Below are 19,321 nucleotides of genomic sequence, written 5' to 3' on the forward strand. Positions count from 1 at the left end.
CATCACTGGCAATTAATCAAACACCTTACAGATGTGCCCAGTCCAATCTGTCCCTGGCAATTTGTCAGCTGAGATTCCCTCTCCCCGGTGGAGCTGGGCTGTGAAGCTGACACCTGGAGCTTACTGTGAAAGACTGCAGGTTGGAGCCCGGGAGACCTAGACACTCACGGCCAAGCAGCAAACTCAGGGTGTTCTGGAATAGACCCTGTCTCACAGGACTAAGTGGAGAAGAGATCCAAGGTCAACTTCCAGCCCACACATGCCAGGAAGGCAGGCGCATTGGCAGGCATGTATGTGCTTGCACACACTGCTGCACGTATGTTTGACATTCTTCCACATGAGCTCCGCAGACTTCAGGGACATTCAGCAAACCTTTGCTAACCAAAGTGAAGACGAATGTTTTCAAAGCTTCAGATGCCGGCCTCTGCTTTCCATTTCCAGGGGCTGGAAGTATGAGGTTGGCTGGTTCCCTCGGTTGACATCGGAAGGACACGGGAACTGGAAGAGTATTTTTGCTAATTTCCAGGAAGACTTAACTCATAGAAGCAACATCTGATTCAACAGCTCACGACAAATGCACAGATAACTGAACCAGGTTGTGGATTAGCAGTGACCTGTGCTTTCCAGGGTCACTCAATGCCAAGGAGGTACAAACAATACAGTGAGAAAGTCATCAAGGTGCTCTAGAGCAGCCATGATGCACACTGCGAACACTGCCTCAACTAGGAAGCTAGCCCAAGGACCATCTCATCCCTGCGTGTGTGTGTGTGTGTGTGTGTGTGTGTGTGTGTGTGTGTGCCCTTGGACAACTTTCAAGAGTCAGGCTTCTCCTTCTATTGTATGGGTCCAGGGCTTAGACTCAGGTCATCAAGCCTGGCTACAAGCTCCTCTAACCACTGAAGCCATCTTGCCAGCCTCAAAATAAGATATTGGCCATTTTATTCATCTAAACTCCCTACTGAGAACCAAGACCCAGAAGTGAACCAGGCAGGTTGGTTTTAATTCTCAACAAACACCAGAAGACCAGCAGAAGCACACCTGTTCCTGGGGAAGAAAGAGGCCCTTCCTCTGTATGGCCTCTGTCCTTGTCTCTGAGCCCATGTGGTGCTGTCCCTGAAATAGGCGTAAACACTTCCCTCCTGAAAGTCCACACCGGCTTCCCTGGTTGTTGAAACTGTTAAGCATGCTCACTGCAAGCAGAGAAAAGTCCAGACAGGAAAATAGGTGGGGGAGGGAGGGATGGGGATGGAACTGGGGCAGAGGGGAAAGAACACACAGAAACACAGGCCACACCCGTCCATGCAATACTGTGTGAAGCACTGCATGGCAGGTCCCAGGAGCCAAGACTGTTCTAGACCCTGACATGTATGTGGTGTCCTTAACAGCACTTGGGCTCGGTAGGAGACAGAAAAAGAGCAGGTTACGGTGACGGTGGATAACCGGGGTGGTGATTACAGATGCAGGAGAGTGCACAGCCCATTGCACGAACTTCCTAGACTTAAGGGTTCATACCATGAGGACAAAGCTGAAACTGAGCCCCAACGCTTTGACCTCAGACACCTCTCTTCAATGTGTGTCCTAGAAACATCACTTCCTGCTCTAAGAAGAACATTCTAGAAAACAACCTCACTCATGAGCAGCAGCCCTTTTCCCCCACCCTCCCCCAAAACAAAACCGGTGCTGAAATGCCACTGTGCCTTGCCTGTGCCTCCATGACACCCTCCAGCCTCCTAGGCCTAGTGTAGACAGCAAGGTCGGGCGGTGAGTGACAGGACTTGGCTGTCCTGCCTCAGCACACCCACAATGCACTCTGTCACCTTCTGGGCCACAGCATCATCAGGAAGATGGGTGTGTGCAGACCCGGAATGATAGTAACAGGGCAGCTGGTTTTCACGTCTTCCCACGTTGTCGAAATCAAGTAAAAATGGGAAGAAGAAGAAGAAGAAGAAGAAAAGACGGAGCACAGCTGAGTCTAACTTGCTAAACTGTCATCCTAGAGAGACATGTGCATGGCTAGCAGTGAGCCGGTTGGCAACACGGCATTCTCAGCCCCCCACTCCCACCATGTCAGTTCAAATGCTTGACTCAGTATCTACTGAGTGTTTATGTGTGCTTTTTGCCCTATTAGGGGCTGTCTCTGAACCAAGTACATTATCAGGAGAGAATGTATTTTTCCCAAATGTCAAATTTTATTACAGAGAACAGATAAAAATATAAAAAGGTCACTTCCCTACAAACAAATGCCACCAAACCTTTTAACTCCTCCCTTCTCACACCCATGCCGCAGCCAGCAGCAGTGGCAGTGGTGTTAGCCAGACATGATTCCTTGCTACTCACAAGAATAGTTCCATAGCTGAAGAGAAACTCTTCTGTCACAACTTGAGGTCGAAACACCTGGGGGACAAGATTTTCCACAGATCAGATCTCCAAAGCCAGTCCCAGACAAACGGACAGAAGGGTCTGGTCTCAGTGGGGGTGGCTCTGCTCTAGGGGACAGGCCTGGGGGTGGCATGTGTTACCTGAGACATGACCAGGTGGAGCACCACAGGCATCATGGGGAGACACATCTTCAGCTGCTTCCCCTGGACCGTGGATGGGTGCTTCCGGCCGGACACGTTTGCCAAAGCGTTGAGAATGTCACCTGAGAAGCACATCAGAGGAGGTATGGTGGTAAGAGACCACAGAGGTGAGGTGATTCACCTTCAATCTACAGTACTGGGTAGCCAGTGAGCCTTCTCATTCACTTTTATGCGTGTGTGAGGGAGGATCTCATGTAGCTCAAGCTGGCCTCCAAGTCAGTACGTGGCTCAAGGTAATTCTCCTGCTTCCACCTCCCAGGTGCTAGACCTACAGGCAAGTGCTGGTGTTTTCCGTGTGTGTCACCATGTCTGGTTCTATGCAGTGCTGGGAATCAAACTCGGGGATTTGAGCATCCTGGGCAGGAGCTCTACCAACTGAGCCACATCTCCAACCATACACACACACACACACACACACACACACACGCACATACACACATGCACACACACACGCACACACACATGCACACACATACATACACGCACACACACATGCACACACATACATACACACACGCACACACACATGCACACACATACATACACACACACATACACACACACATACACACACACAAACACACACACATACACACACACACACACACACACACACATGCTGGTAATACAGGACACTCGTGCCCTCTGGGAACAGAGTGGGACGATCTCCATAGCCACTATCAACCGACTTCTAGCCTAGACACAATATAAAGTTATGGTTTAGTAGTGGTCTGAGAAATTTATTTTTCTATTTATTGATTTATTTCTATTCTAATTGATTATCACTGCTTACTGCCTTAGAAAACTAATCTAAAATTACAAGTAACGAGATTGTAAAGCAAAATTTGAAAAAGCAAACAAAGAAAAATTGAAAACAATGTTCAAAACTTTTAGGATTTATTTTATTTTCATCTATGTGTGTGTGTGTGTTTGTGCAGTGTGTGTGTGTGTGTGCGTGTGCGTGTATATGCTTAAGTGCAGGTGCCCAGAAGAGGGCATCAGATCCCCTGGAACCGGAGAACAGACGGTTGTGAGCTACCATGTGGGTGCTGGGAATTGAACCCATGTGTTCTGGATGAGCAGCCCATGCTCTTAACTGCTGAGCCATCTCTCCTGCCCCAATTTCCAGCATGTTTCTGGCTGAACTGTGAGGTGCTCGGTTTCCAATCATGAGGTGAGAATGTTCCTAATTTACTAGTAAGAAAGAGTTGCTGGTAGATCTGCGTCTTCGCCATGAGGGTCAGAATCTGGCTCAATGTGCTGAACACCGCCAGTTTAGAGCCACATCTGCTGGGAAAGCCAGGGGAAGAAACCCAGTAACCCCAATCCCTCCTCAGATCACTTTAACTTCCAAAAGTAACAAGGCAAGGCATTTCCTTCTGTGCAGGCAGCGTCCTCTGCAGACGTCGATACATGTTCTTATATTAAAGATGCCTCTTCAAACCACCTAGGTTCTCGGATGTTGAACCATCAAAATCCATGACATCAAATTTTAACATTTTAGATTAGAAACTTAAACCTGTATATAATGTACTTCTGGATGTGGTGCTGTATGTCTCAATTCTTAGTACTTGAGGGACTGAGGTTGGAGGGTCAGGAGTTCAAAGCCAGCCTGTGCTACACGGTGAGTTCAATTCCAATCCAAACTTTGTCTCAACAAAGGAAACAAAAAACAAACAACATCAATAAAAAACAAAAATGGGTGTGATGGTGTGAAATGGGTGTGATGGTGTGAAATGAATGTGATGGTGTGAAATGGGTGTGATGGTGTGAAATGGTTGTGATGGTGTGAAATGGGTGTGATGGTGCACACCTTTAATCCCAGTCCTCAAGAGGCAGCAGCACAGTTGTCTCAAGCAACAATAACAACAAAATCAACCCATAAAACAAATATACATTTAAAAATTCTTTTAGTGATAAATATATATATTTCCAATCTCAATATGGGCAGATCACTTCTCATAGTGATCACTATCCTTTTGACTATCATAGATCACTTCCTTTTGACTAGGATCAAGTGCATATGTAGATGAAAAAAAGATGTAAGAAAATTAACTCAAAATGACCGTATAAATCCAGTATTAGATCATGGTTGTTGGGCATGGGGTGGGGGTGGATCTCAGAGACCTGAGGCTGGGGCGGGGGCGGGTGGGATCTCAAGCTCACTATGTAGCTGAGGATAACCTTGAGCTTCTGGTCCTCTGCCTTTGCCTCCCAAATGCTGGACTGCAGGAAGACATCACCACTGGATGGTGTGGAGCTGGGCATGGAACCCAAGGCTTCATGCATGGGATACACGTACTGACTGAACTCGACGCTGGTTTCCCTTTTCTTTTTTTTTAATTGCCATTTACCTCAGATAACACATCTCAACCCTTTGACTGACACAAAACAATTAAAAAGTAAACCAGGCAAGTTTAAGCCTTAAAGCCATAGATTCAAGCAAAGCGTCTCCACACTGCCCTGCAAAAACAGACACTGAGACTTAAGATAGCACAGCACGCATAAGACCTGTGCCAGCTCCAGCCAGCCAGACGACGGCAGGATTGATGTGTGAGGCCGACATGTGGTGGCTGCTAAGAGAGAGAGGGGCAGCTGGTTTTGTCTTTTGTTTTAATGCTCTGATCCTGATAGGCTGATCACACTCAGAGTGGTCCCCAAAGCTAAGACTAGCTGGGCAACCCCAACTGGACTGGACAGGGACCACAGGGACCGCAAGAAAAGAAGGAAGAGGAGGAGGAGGAGGAGGGGGAGGAGGAGGAGAGGGAGAGGAGAGGGGGAGGGGAGGGGGAGGAGGAGGGAGGAGAGGGGGAAGGAGGGGGAGGAGAAGAAAGAAGAAAGAGAAGAAGAGGAGGAGGGGGTGAGGAAGAATTAGAACAAACCAAAGCTGGATGGGAAGGGGAGGAGTTTGGGAGAACAACCATATTCAAAACACACGTAAAATTCCTAATAATTATTTTTTAAAATAGAACAGGGAAACAAGAGTGGACAAGAGGCGATACAGAAGCTGCCCACAGACAAGCGAGCACCTCTGGGCCCTGAGAAGGGTAAATGGCTGCCACTTACCGAGGATCCGTGGTGACTCCTGCACCATGTGCTGGATGAGGAGATCCAGGCACCTGGCCAGATATTCGTTCCCGCTCTGCAGCTCCTTGCCTGGGGAGGTCTTTCTGCTGTCTCTCTCAATGTACATCACCAGCCTGCAAAGAACACAGGGCAAAGATTAATGCTCCTGATGAGACAGACACAGAGTCTGTCCTAAAGCAGCACCGAGTCAAGTGTTTGCAGAGACAGAGTCCCAGAGGTGCTGACCAGCCATGCAGTCAACCTCACTTTAGCAGTGCAGATGTTCATGCAGAAGAAAATAAGGCTGTGTTAAGTCTCTCCCCATGTTACAAACAGAACCCCAAATTCATTAGCCTTTGGTCAATGGAAAGACACATCTTCTAAGTGACAGATGGTGGCCAACATTTGCACACAAAGGGCTCTCATCCTCCCAGGATCAGAGGAGAACTGTTGGTACCAGCTCTTCTGTTGGCTGTTAATATTAAACTATGGACACAGATCCACCATGCATGCATACATGCACACGTGTGTGTGAGAGGCATGCTATGTGCTGTCCTGACTACTTATGAAACTCAGCGTCTTCTTGTGTGTTGACTGACCATCTAGAACACACATGTGTGAAGGGACACGTGTGTAAAGGGACACGTGTGTGAAGAGCCTGTTAAGTCTTGCTTCTTTTGCCCACTAATTCTCTGGTCGTTTGGGTTACTTGCTCAAGCGTGTCATTCCTGTGACGATTGCCTTCCACTGCTCTGTGGCTTGGTTTGGATTTGTTTGTTTTAAACTTTGCTCTAACAGAAGTCCCCAACTTTAAGTTAACAACATGTCAGTTCTTCCTTCACAATTGGAGCCTGTGGGTCCTGCCGCAGGAGCGAGACCTAAGCCCACAGTTGTCGGAGTCTGTCTTGCTGCCTACTGGATGCTTCTCTGCTTCACCTGCACACGCAAACACACCTACCTGGTCATGCACAGTGTGACTTGGACAGAGGTTTACTTTCCTACACTGACATTTACATAAGGCAAGGCCAGTGTTTTAATTTGCCAACCTTTCCCCCTGGCTGCTACCCCAACCTTCTTGTGTTCTCCATATTTTCTATCCCTCTGGCTCTACATTGATCCCTGAGGATCCAGCCTCTATGAGAGGAGTACTGTGCAGCCTGCAGTTGGATTTCTCCAGACAACCTTGGCATTTGCCTCTGGAATGTAGTGGGGACACTCGGACAAAGACTGGGATAACTCCAAAGTGACCTTCTCCCTGCCCTGGGAAATCTAAATCAATCTAAATCTCAATCTGCTTGCATAACCCCTCTGGGGGTCAAACAACCATTTCACAGGGGCTACCTGAGACCATCAGAAAACACAGATATTTATATTAATATTTTCGACATTATCAAAATTACAGTTAGGAAGTGGCATCAGGAATAATTTTATGGTTGGGGTCACCATACATGAGGAACTGTATTAAAGGGTCACAGATTTAGGAAGGTTGAGAACCACTGCCCTAAATCAATAGCTACCCAGTTGTAGAAAGCAGGCAAGAGGGGCAAAAGAAGGGAAAATATGTCCCTCAAATCCATGGTGTATACAAAAGTATATGTCTTCAAGAATTTAACTTTTCTCTAAAATCGAAATTATTCACCACAAAATTTAATAATGTGCTCTTAATTGCCCAAGTCTGAAATATCTTTTCCTTAAGTTGAAGTCTACTCACATTTTGAATCCCTACTGCAGAGCGAGCCTGTAAGAAAACAGCCTGTGTCTGCTGAGGAGAACCCAGCAGGAGAGAGAGAACACAGCTGAGGAGGGCCAGTGTGGCCCACCCCAGCAAGCCCCACCAGAGTCTGCCCAACAACCAGCACCAGGAAGCTCTCGCAGGTCACTGACAAGGGAGCCTCCCACACTTCATGAACCCACTGTGGAAATGGGGAGACCTTTGTATGCAGCGTTCAAAACAGTTTAGACCCCAATCCGACAAACTCTATTTCTTAGCATTCTGTATAGACCAGATTAAAAGATCAGCACTCAGAAATAATCCAAAGTAAACTGCAAAAGATTAAAAACCCCTTCTTCCCTCCAACTTCCTCAGTCAGATTAGAGCAGCCAGGAGAGCCCAACAGCTTTAAAATATTAAAAAGTCTCTGTTATTATTTATATTGTTGGTTGGTCCAAGACAGTCCCACTCCAGGATAATCTTCATTGTCCATTTGACGGGATAGAAAATCACCTAGGAGACATACCTCTGGATGTGTTTGTGAGGGTGTCACCAAAGAGGACCACCCAGAATGTGAGAGGCAAAGGCTCACAGGCTGGGGTTCTGAGCTGAAGGAAAAGGAAAAAGAGGAGCCAGATGTGCACCACACAGATGTGCACCACACAGATGTGCACCACACAGATGTGCACCACACAGATGTGCACTGACCTTCCCTGCTCTCTGCTTCCTGAGTGGCGCACATGTGAGGCAGCCCAGGCCCACACTCCTGCTATGCATCCTGCCATGGTGGATAGTACAGTCTCAACCATGAGCTGATCCAACCCTCCTTCCCTGCACAAGTTACTCTCTGTAACTGTTCCAGGGGAAGGAGGGAGAGGTCACACTCTGCCATTGTCTCAGCTTCCCCTTGTCCCCTTGGCTGTGACCAGCAGTTGACTGCTGCTACCCGGGTCCCCTGCAAACCTCACAGTCAGTGTGCTGCTGCAGCATGACATCACCTCCACACAAGCCACAGCGGTTCCCTCAGTTCCAGCTCCCTCCATGCTGAGTCCACCGTGTCCACTGTCTACACTGTGGTAGCCTTTGCTTCTCCCTGTTCAGGAATAATTTCCCTTACTTACTGGATGTGTTTCCTCTCTCCTCCATCCCTGCCAGGATCCTAGATGAACTCCTCTTCCAATCCAATACCCACCTTCATTTCTGGTCGAAGCTTTGACTCAGCTCTGGAGGCCAGGTGATAAATGGACTTTGGACCCAAGTTCAAATCCCAGCAACCCCAGCATATCTATGGGCCTACCCTGGTTGGTTCTTAGCAACTCTCAAAACCCAGACGCTGACTAACTGACCTGAAATGTAAGAACTACTCTGAGAAGAAAGGGAAAATGGGAACCTAGAATGTTCCTTGGAGACTTGATCAGTTAACTGGAGCAGTTACTTAGAGCCTGCAGTGAGTGGGGCCCAGGACCAAGGCAGCACAGTGAGTCACAACATGAATCTCGGGCTTTTAGAGCAAAGCCATGCTCCCGTTGGTGGGACCAATGCCTTTTGCAGCCCAAGTTGCCTGCTGTCCTCTAGCAGACTGGGCACACAGTAGTGCATCATTTATGGGGTAGGAATGATCCAGGCTAAGTGCAGAACATCCACCGTGAGTGGAGGAGGTTCAGATCTCCATGCACTGCCAACCGTAACCCTGATTAAGCACTACGACAGTTGACTGGCAGAGGAAAACAGAACCTGTCTGAAAGACAGAGTATGGGCAGACACATCGCTCTACTGATCTAATCAAATGCAACCCTTGGGGAACATCATCCAGTGAGCACACCGTCAAACTGGAGTTCGCTGCATCCTGCCTTTCCACTGAGCATGGCTAAAAGCGCTGGGCGCGCTGCCAAGGAGCACTGGAAGGGAGCTCAGTGGATGGGTAGAGCTCACTTGGGGCTTGAGATATTGAGAAGAGACTCCAGGAAAGAGAGCTGGGGAGACAGCTCAGAGGGCAAAGCACTTGCTGTGGAAGCAAGAAGATCCGAATGTAGATCCCAAAGAGAGGCCAAGTGGGCGTGGTGACCCGCCTGTAATTCCAGTCTCAGAAAGCCAAGAAAGGATCCCCAGAGCCAGTTAGCTACAAAGACTAGCCCTGTTTGATGAGTTCTGGGTTTGATTGAGACAATCTGGCTTAAAGAATAAGATAGACGAGAGACTGAAATAATTCCCAACCTCAGCCTTGGACATGCACGCATGCACATATGCTTTGTACACACACATATGTGTGTACACATGCAGGTACACCCACATCTGCACATGTGCTCAAATGTAAATATGCATTCATACACTCAGATCACACATGTGTATACATATGTAATGGTTTATTTAAATGAGAAATGTCACCCATGGCCTCAAGTACTTGGATTCTTTGTCACCACTGGGTGGCGCCATTTAGGGAAATTATAGAATGCCTCAGACATGAGGTCTGTCTAGAGGAAAGTCCAACACTGGGGGCAACTTTGAGAGTTCATAGCCTCGTCCCAGGTCCTGTGCTGTTTCTGCACATGGTGTTTTATCACAGCAACAGAAAAGTAACTAATATAATAAAAAAGAAAAGAGGGAAGTTCTAGGGAAAAAAAAAGAGATCTCATGAGAATGTTTCCACAGAATGGCGACACTAACAGAAGAAGATGCTCTCCATAACCACGTGGAGAAAACGCACACTCTGCAAATGTTACCAGAGTGCTTTAGCTGCCTTTGTGCTTCCACACAGGCCTGGCTATGACACGGGCACAGAGGCAAGAACAGAAGCTCAGCAAAAGGAGAGTTAGTGAGGGAGCTTCAGGGGTGTTTGCTCTGTAAGCTACTTACAGAGCTAGCTTACTGGAGAAGCACACACCCGTGTAGGTTCCGCCACTAGAAATACCCATCGAGTTCCTAAAACATATCCAAGACTGCCCATGCAAGGGTAGCCTCAGCAGGGCAACAAATGCTCCTCCCTCCATCTCTATTTCAGATGTAAGGTGGCAGCAACAATTTTATCAGTTGCTGTCATCTTTAACTATTGTTTTAATTTTTAGCGTGATTGTGTGTAGGTGCATGTGTCACAGCACATACGTGGAAGTGAGGACAACCTTTGAAAGGCGTTCTCTCCATCCACATTTGCAAGGGTTCCAGGGGTTGAGCTCGGTTCTCCACACTTGCATAGCAATCAGTACATACTGCACCATCTCTCCAGCCATTTCTTTAATTATTAATGATGCAGACTATCTATTGGTCATTAGAAATCTCTTTAAAGCAGAGAGATTATTATGTACAATAAAAAAACTATATAAGTTTTGTGAGCATGTAAGCTTTACCTATAACTTCTATTTTATTTTATTTCTGTATATAAGTGTTGTGCCTTCATCTGTGCACCACAGTGTGCAGTACTCATAGAGGCCTGAAGAGGGAGCTGGAGTTACAGGTGGTTGTGAGCCACAGTGTGGGTGCTGGGAACTGAACCCCAGTCCTCTGCAAGAGCAGCAGGTGCTTTACCTGTGACTTTTAAGGGACAGAGAAGTTTCCAGATTATATAGAACCAAGATAAGTATTTGCTTCTGTGCTTTCTCTTCTCCCCCAGATTTAAACATATTTCCTTCCAGCTGTTTTTGGTTTCTTTGGGGTATATAATTCTTTAATCCACCTGGAATTAACGTTTGTATAAGCAGAGAAAATAAAATTTTCCCACACAGTTAACAATTATCCAGAGTAAATATTTCTTTAAGAAAATCTTCCTTTTAAGATCAAAGCAGTTTTTTTCCTTTATTTCACTGATTTCCTTATTAGCCGAGATGCCAGGGTGGTGGGGAGAAGCCTGATCCCCACTCATCCCCAGGACTCTCACACCCGGCTCGCAGCACACATCACTGTGGACCTGTAGAACCATCCATCCTCTGGAGGAACAGTCCTCCCTAGAGACGCTCAAGGTCCCATTTCACCATTCTTCACATGCAGTGCGAGCACAGAGCCATTTGGAGAAATGGGTGGACATCTGGGGGCTGTCCTGTCCTTTCTGTCAGATGTGAACAGCTCAGTGCCACAGCCAGTCTTCATGGCAGATGGACGGGAGAGCTGACGTCACACAAAACGTGCTGCAGTATAGACCATCAAGGGACAGCAGCGATGACAAAAAGTAGAAAAATACCCACAAAATACCATAAAGGTTATCACAGGCTGGGGCCAGAGATGTCCATCAGGGACTGACAGGCAACAGGCTGATGTGCTCAGGACTCAGCTATGGCAGAGTGGCAGGGCCAGGAAAAGCTGGGCACTGCTGCATAGACAGGCAGCACGGCAAGGCAGGACAGGCTGGGCACTGCTGCATAGACAGACAGCTGAACGGCCTGGGTTGGGCAGCTTCCTGCTCAGCTTGGCATCTACTGCAGACAGCAACTTACCCTGGGCTGCAAAAGGAGGCAGGACCTCTGTGCTCTGAGAGCAACTTACATCACCAGGCCAGCTTCCCAAGTCTAGGGGGAAAAGTCAATCTGTACTGCCTTGAAGACCCTGCAATCCTTTTAGTCTTTTCTAATGTTTACTTATTTATTTCGTCTGTTTGTTGGGGAGGGGCACATGGATACACACGCCACAGCACATGTAGAGGTCAGAGGACAGCTTGCAGGAATCTGTTCTCTGACCGTGTGGGCCCAGGTCATCAGACTTGGTGGCCTTCCGCTTTACCTGCTGAGTCCCCTCAAACACTCCCCTCTGGATTCTTGTTTGGTTTGCTTTGTTTTTGGTTACAGGAGTGAGACACACAGCGCAGCTCCTTCCTGTCCTAGCGCTGGTTTCAGAGAGAAGGATGAGTCTGCACAGGAGAGAAGGCTCAGCAGGGTTCATGTCTCCCATCACGGGCACACAAAAGCTGGACCAGAACCAGGGAAAGATGGGACTTCAAGTCCACCCCTGTGGGCCCCGCCTGTCACAACCTTCAAACTGCATACCTGGGGGCTAAGTGTCAGATCCCAGAGCCACTGGGTCACACCACACTCAACTCATCACACTTGGTATAAAGACTGAGTCAGGACAGCTAACCACTCTGTCCCACGGGGCTCTGACACTAATATGGTGTCCTTCATTGGCTCCTATTTTTGATGGATGCTACACGGAAACATGAAAAGACATGTGCTCTACCACTGAGGAGTCCTCCTGTACCAAATTATGTTCACAATGAATACAGAACAGAACTAGACCTTCCCTCCCCCCTTATCTATAAACACCCCCAGGGTCAATCACATGACCCCTCACGGGATCCCGTGCCATCAGTACTCGCTGGCAGGAATGCCCTCTGGACACCCTGGGCTGTGGAACCTCAAGCATTCACAGTGGCTGGATATCAGACATAAATGTGCCAAAACCACAGAGATGGCGTTTACTTTCAGGCAGTTCCCGGCTCCTCCTGAGGGCCACAGCAACTCATTTCCGCAGGCGACTGTATATCCACAGGGGACTGTAGTCCCTCTTCTGTTGAGATGGAGAAGCCCCCTCTCCTGAGTTCTCTACCACTGGACATAACAGTAAAATCAATTTAAAATTACAATGAGCCTAATTAACCTGTGAAGGGTGAAGCTGAGGAGTGAGTTGCCTAGAGAGTGGCTGAGGAGGAACAGTGTGGGAGGGACAAACAGAGTCTCCTGTGTCAGTCCCTGGCTCTCACCTGAGTGCTTCCAAAGCCTCCAGAACAGTCCCAATGAGTCTCAAGAAGCCTGCCTTCCTGAGCCCCACATACAAAGCTGTCTGACAGATCAAAGGGAAGCCACGCACAACCTCCCCTTCCTCCTCCGGAGTTCTGGTGGGCCATGGGTCTTGGCCTTTCACTGCAGAATCCACTCTAGACCCCAGCTGAGAAGTGTGGGCAGCACCCCTTCCCTCTGCAAGGATGAAGCTGACAACGGTGGCCCAGGTCCCCAGGGCAGGAGGGAGCCAGGAGTCACAGGCTGACCATCCATTTTCTACAGCAAAGCTGGGTCACTTCAGGTTCCCCCAGCCACAGCAGAACCAGTGTCTGACTGGGAGCTATTTACCATTCCCAGTAGTAATGGCCCAGTCCCCACACAAGGGAAATGCCAGAGGTCCAGTGGCCAGCAGCACTCTCCTGCACCCTGGACCTCCTGATGCAGAGTGAAGGAAGACTAAAACCTCCTGGAAAGCAACACCTCCAGAATATCATCAAAGACCAAAGATCTGAAGATCACAGCACCACCAAGCTGGACTGAACGGGAGCAAACAGCAGCGTGAGTCCCGTGCTGGGAAGAGCTGGCCAGCAGCAGACACCATAAGCATGCTTCTGTGATGGGGCCAGCAAGTAAAGCCAGCCACTACCACACTTGATGACTGGGTCCCATCGTCAGGACTCATAAGTGGAAGGAGGGAATGGGCTGCTAAAAATTGTCCTCTGACCCCGACATGTGAGTTAGGGGCGTTCATGGCCCCACCACTCAAAAAATGTAAGAAAAAATAAAATTTTTAAAAATCACTGAAAACGTTCTTAAATCTAAGGAAAGAATTTAAAGTCTTAAATGAAAAATGTAAACCCTCACTAGGTATTCTTAACAGTGCAGAGGACAAGTTACAGCAGGAGATTTGAGAAGAGGACATTTGAAATTATAAAGCTTAAAGTCCAGAGGGAACAAAAGACTAGATGAAACAGAAGGAGATTCGGTCATAATAGGCAAAGGGAAGTTGAGGCCAAGGGGCTCTAAAGTACGAACAAAAGTCATGGCTGAAAATTGAAATACTCCCCCAAAGAGTATATAAAACTTCTGAATCCTAATGGAAACAAAGTATCTTTAAACAGCAGAGATGGGACACACTGTGCAAGATGGAGTGCTGGCCAACTGAGACAGACGGGAGACCAGGACAGACGGCAGTGGCCAGAGAAGAGGCGGGGATGCAAAGTCATCAGCTGCGGGTAACGCAGGCAGGAGAAGGAGCTTCAGGAACAGGAAGAGGTCCTGCCCACAGCAAAGGTGACCTCTGGCTTTACCTTGTGTGTGCACACACATCTGTATGATGCCTGTGTGTTTGCCTATGTGCTTATGCATGTTTCCTTGCCCATGGAAGCCAGAAATCAACTGTGGGTGCTGTTCCTCTGAAACAGTCTGCCTCAGTTCTTGAGACCAGGAGCCTCCAGATGTTCTCTGTAGAGTTCAGCAGCTGGGAACCCCATCTCCAGGGACATTTCCCAGCTCTGCCCTCACAGCGCCTGGCCCCATTCCTGCCTTTCCAGTGTGGAGTCTGCGTCTTGTACACGGGGGAGCGCCTCAGCTGCTTCCTCCCTGCAGTGTTGGGGATGTTTCTGTGCCTGTGCTCATATTTCATATGCTGGCTTCTGTACCCAGAGATCTGGCTGCGGTCTCCATCTCCTTCTGATCGGCTAAATAAAAAGCTGACTAGCCTGTAGCTGGGCAGGGGAAGAGAAGGCGGGGCTTCCAGGTTGGGGGGGGGGGGCAGACTCAGGCGGGACCCAGAGAGTCATCATCCATCATCCATCTGGACATTAATGGAGAAGAGGCCAGAGTGGGGCTGGGAAGGAAGCCAGGCCAGCGCTGTTGAGTGGGAATAGCTCAGAAGCTACCCAGCTACACAGTGCCTTTTCCACTCTGGTGTACCCACAGAGCCCTAACTGAACATGGCCTTGGACTTTCCAGGAGGTCTGCAATCCCACCTCTTGGGAAGGCTGAAGCCTGAGGACCATGACTTCAAGGCCAGCCTGGGCTACACAGTGAGTTCCAGATGAAATGAAAAGAAACTGACTTTCAGGACCTTCTGGGCCTCAGTGGAGCAGGGCTGAGGTGTTGAAGAAACGCTGGTGAGAGTGAGCTGAGCACCAAGAGAACTCCATGGGCCCATGACAGCACTTCCTGTGACAGGAATGGGTGGGGGCAAGCCCGGTGTGGTGTTTCACACAGAGAACTCCTGGGAACACTAGGCAAGAGGACCAAGGTTCGGGCTAGCCTGGGCTATAAAACCAATCCCTTTCTAAAAACAACAAAATCAAAAATCTTAAAGTGACAGTCATTTAGCCTAAGATTGTTTTAGAAATCCCACCCCCAGTCCCAACGAGTGTGCGCATGCACACACACACACACACACACACACACACACACACACACACACACATACACACACTGTTGTTGTCTGTGCCTCCCAAGGTTGCTCTACTGGGCCTTCAGCTTCTCACCCTAGAATCTTGCAGGCGAACCCTGTAGGTCGATGTCATTATGCAAGTAAAGGCAGACAAGTAAGGTCAAGGCCATGATTGGACAGTTAAAAAGTAAGCGGGGAGAAAGGAAAGAGAGGAAGAATCAAGTTGGAAACAGGGAAGGATGACCCAGATCCAGGTGGTCTTGAATTGCCAAGGTAGCTGGAATGGATTTCTGTAGGCAAACTTATCTTAATCTAGGTGGGCGGTTTATATCCTTATCAATTGGTTGTGAGTTTATTGTGTGGATTTTGTGGATTGAGAATTTAACATATAAATCTGATTGTTGGGTTACAGTTTATTGAGTCTTGATTTTATTGGGTGGATGAGAGTTTATACTTTAACTACCAGGGGCGGTTGCTGGGAGTGTGGCAGAGTCCATGGTAGGGAGCTGCAATAGCTCAGCCCCTGCTGGACTTCTAGAGCCCTGACTCTACTGGGTAGCTGGGACCACAGAGTTGGCGGCTGGCAGAGAGCCACTGGGAGAGATGCTAACCTGAGGTAAATTAGCAGCACTAGTTCCAATGGCCCCCTGGAGCCGGAACTAGCAAGGGAGCGACACCGCCAGGGTACACACAGGAACCGGTTCCGCCATTTTTTATTTTTACCACACCACAACCCCTGGTCCTCAGAAGGAACAAAGCCTACCATCCTGAAAGCCTTAGAGGGATCCAACCCTGGGCAGGCACCTCGCCTGCTTGTGCTCAGGGTCCTCGGGGGAGACAGATGAAACTCTTGACAAACTTGAAGAAGAGTTTCAACAGGGGATGATAAAGGCCGATTAGTCAATCACACATACAAGCCACCAATCAAACCGGCCCTGACGGGCCCTCCGGGAGGCACCGTACCTGGCTTGGCAGCTGAGCAGCAGCATGTCCCGGTTATGAATGAGGACGTACAGCAGCACCAGGAAGGCTTTGGCTCTGATGGGAGTGGACGGACTGTCAAGTAAGCGGATGACGGTAGAGACAAAGTCCTGTGGAAGACAAGTTGGAAAGTCAACACAGAGCCTGCAGTGACCACACAGGCCAGGAGGTAAAATCTCATCAGCTACGCCTGTGTGCTCTCTTAAACCTGAAATTACCCAGTGTGTGTTGACAAAAGCATTTGTTTTTTATGCTGTTGATTGTTGGCCTTAATTCCTACACCTGTATCTTTTAGGAGGGCTATGAGAGGGGTTGAGGGAGGGACTAGGAGGAGGAAAGGGAGGAAAAAGTGATATTTTAATTAAAAACATATTTAAATTTTTTATAGATAATTTTAAAATATTTTTAATATTATTTATTTAATGTATATAAGTACACTGTAGCTGTCTTCAGACATACACTAGAAGAGGACATCAGATTGCATTACAGATGTGATGGTTGTGAGCCACCATGTGGTTGCTGGGAATTGAACTCAGGATCTGTGGAAGAGCAGTCAGTGCTCTTGACCGCTGAGCCATCTCTCCAGCTCCCAAAGATAAATTTTCAAATGGTGAGTGATTTGCTCAAAATCTGAGCTGAGTTCAAATCCAGCCCAGTTGAAAAATAAAAAGTACTCAAGTATAAACTGGAAGTGTAGCAGGAAATACTCGACTACAGACAGGAAGTGTGGCAGGAAGTAGTAACAGGAAGTGTGGCAGGAAGTAGATGGACCAGATAGACATAGGAGGAAGATGCAGGTTTGAGTCTCAGCAGGAGCAAACATGTCTGCACAGCAACAGTTACCTTGAACTGACATAAGTCTGTAGAGCTTAATAAACAGAACCTAAGCCACACTGGAAGACAGACATGAATGAAAACCCTCCATCCTCCTGACAACACTGACCAACAGCCAGTGACACTCATCAGATGGAATGAAACCAGGGCAGGTTCACATGCAAACAGGAAAGGCACGCACACACACACACACACACACACACACGCACGCACGCATACACACACGCACATGCACACACACGAACACACACGCACACACACGCACACGCACACACACACGCTCACACACACACACGCACACACACATACACACACACGCACGCATACACACACGCACATGCACACACACGCGCACACACACACGAACACACACGCACACACACACATACACACACGAACACACATGCACACACACGCACACACACGCACACCCACACATGCACACACACGCACACACACGCACACACACGCGCGCACACACGCACACGCATACGCTCACATACACACATGCGCACGCGCACACACACACACGCACACATGCACACACACACACGCACACATGCAAAGAGTAGAAACTTAAGGGTTCTTTGGAAAGTCAGTTGGGTGGTATTTTGCTGGGGCAAACACATGAAGGAGTGTTTTCCTGAAGTGGACACAGGTGAAAGACTAAGGCAGACTCATGAAGGAATGTTTCACTGAAGCAGACAGAGGAGAAAGATGTTCTGCTAAAGCAAGCATGTGAAAGAACATGTGATGGAGGATTCTTCGCTAACAACATGCATGTACTGGTCTGCTGTACATTGCATAGTTGAGCTGCATTTGTCAGAACTCCATTGAGAGAAACGCACCAAAAATCTTCCAGTGGTGTGCTGCAGTTTCTAGCCGATTCCTCAGACTAGGAGTGATTGGCAGAGTGGTGTCAGCTGAGGCAAGACACATGGAGGACATGTGATGTTTGGAAAGAATAAACATCAAACTCAACGGACAGTGATGGGGGCTGAGCTAGGATTGCTTATAGAGCTAGCTGTGCAAACTTGTGGGTCTCACATCTTTGCTGATCTTTGCTTCCCTGAGAGAGGTACAGCCAAGAACTTTTCCTGGTGTTCCTATTGTCCCTGGTCCCTCCTGCTGACCTGGGCCAAGGCTGAGGCCTGGTTGTCTCTGCCAAGTAGTGCCACCGCTACTGACTCCTGTTTGCTTTCCCAACTCTACCAAACCGATTGCTGGTGCATCCATGAAGTGTTTGTGAGTGGATCGAGCTGCTGCTGCTGACCTGCGAACTCAACTGCTGATTCCCAGACAACACGGACGGGAGTTACTCCAAAGAGCCTTTCTACACAGCTCCACTTCCCCATATCCTTTCTTTCCACTACCTCTGGTGGGGGGTGGGCTACAAGGGAGGTTAAAGCACTTAAGAACCATCATTAAAAATAGGCATTGAGGGCTGGAAAGATGGCTCTGTGGTTAAGAGCACTGACTACTCTTCCAGAGGTCCCAAGTTCAAATTCCAGCAACCACATAGTGGCTTACGACCATCTATAGTTAGATCTGATGCCCTCTTCTGGTGTGTCTGAAGGTAACTACAGTGTACTCATATATAATAAATAAATCTTTTTAAAAAAAGGCATTTAAAAATTAAAATTAAACACACACACACTCATACACACACACACTCATACACACTTACACACACTCCAAACACTCAAGTTCCCACCAGCTCTGGGCTGGAACGACAGCTGCATGGCACGGGGATCTTTTCTACAGGGAACATCACTGGGCTGAGCACAGAGCTGGACTCAGTCTGCAGTCTGGATACAGAACCCATGCCTGTTTCTCCTTTTAAAGTCCCTGGTTTATTTTTAAGGGACATTCAGTCACGTAACTGGGATGAAAGAGGCTAACATTTAAACTGGTCAGAAACTGCAGCACGGTTAAGGACAGACACGTAGAAACTACTGAGTAGTGGCCTCCACTAGAACAGGTGCGGGACACACGCAGCCTTCTACACCAAGGGCACACATGCTCCCTCTACCCTCAC

At 48.2% G+C, this 19,321-nt stretch overlaps 1 protein-coding gene across 9 annotated transcripts in view; it reads right to left on the reverse strand.

Annotated features, from left to right (window-relative positions):
• Window positions 1-19,321, reverse strand: part of Ulk4 (unc-51 like kinase 4) — a 295,125-nt gene that overhangs the window by 200,956 nt on the left and 74,848 nt on the right. For 8 of the 9 annotated variants that reach the window (XM_039082734.2, XM_039082731.2, XM_063265850.1 and 5 more), the window contains 4 exons: window positions 16,432-16,559; window positions 5,646-5,779; window positions 2,520-2,641; window positions 2,338-2,394 (listed from right to left, as the gene is read on the reverse strand). In XM_039082734.2, coding sequence (XP_038938662.1) covers window positions 2,338-2,394; window positions 2,520-2,641; window positions 5,646-5,779; window positions 16,432-16,559 — 441 coding nt within the window. Of the gene's footprint in view, window positions 1-2,337; window positions 2,395-2,519; window positions 2,642-5,645; window positions 5,780-7,377; window positions 8,450-16,431; window positions 16,560-19,321 lie in introns of those variants that run through there. The other variant, XM_039082736.2, reaches the window with a different exon arrangement.

Source organism: Rattus norvegicus, chromosome 8 (genome assembly GCF_036323735.1).
Source record: "Rattus norvegicus strain BN/NHsdMcwi chromosome 8, GRCr8, whole genome shotgun sequence".
NCBI classification, from domain to species: domain Eukaryota; kingdom Metazoa; phylum Chordata; class Mammalia; order Rodentia; family Muridae; genus Rattus; species Rattus norvegicus.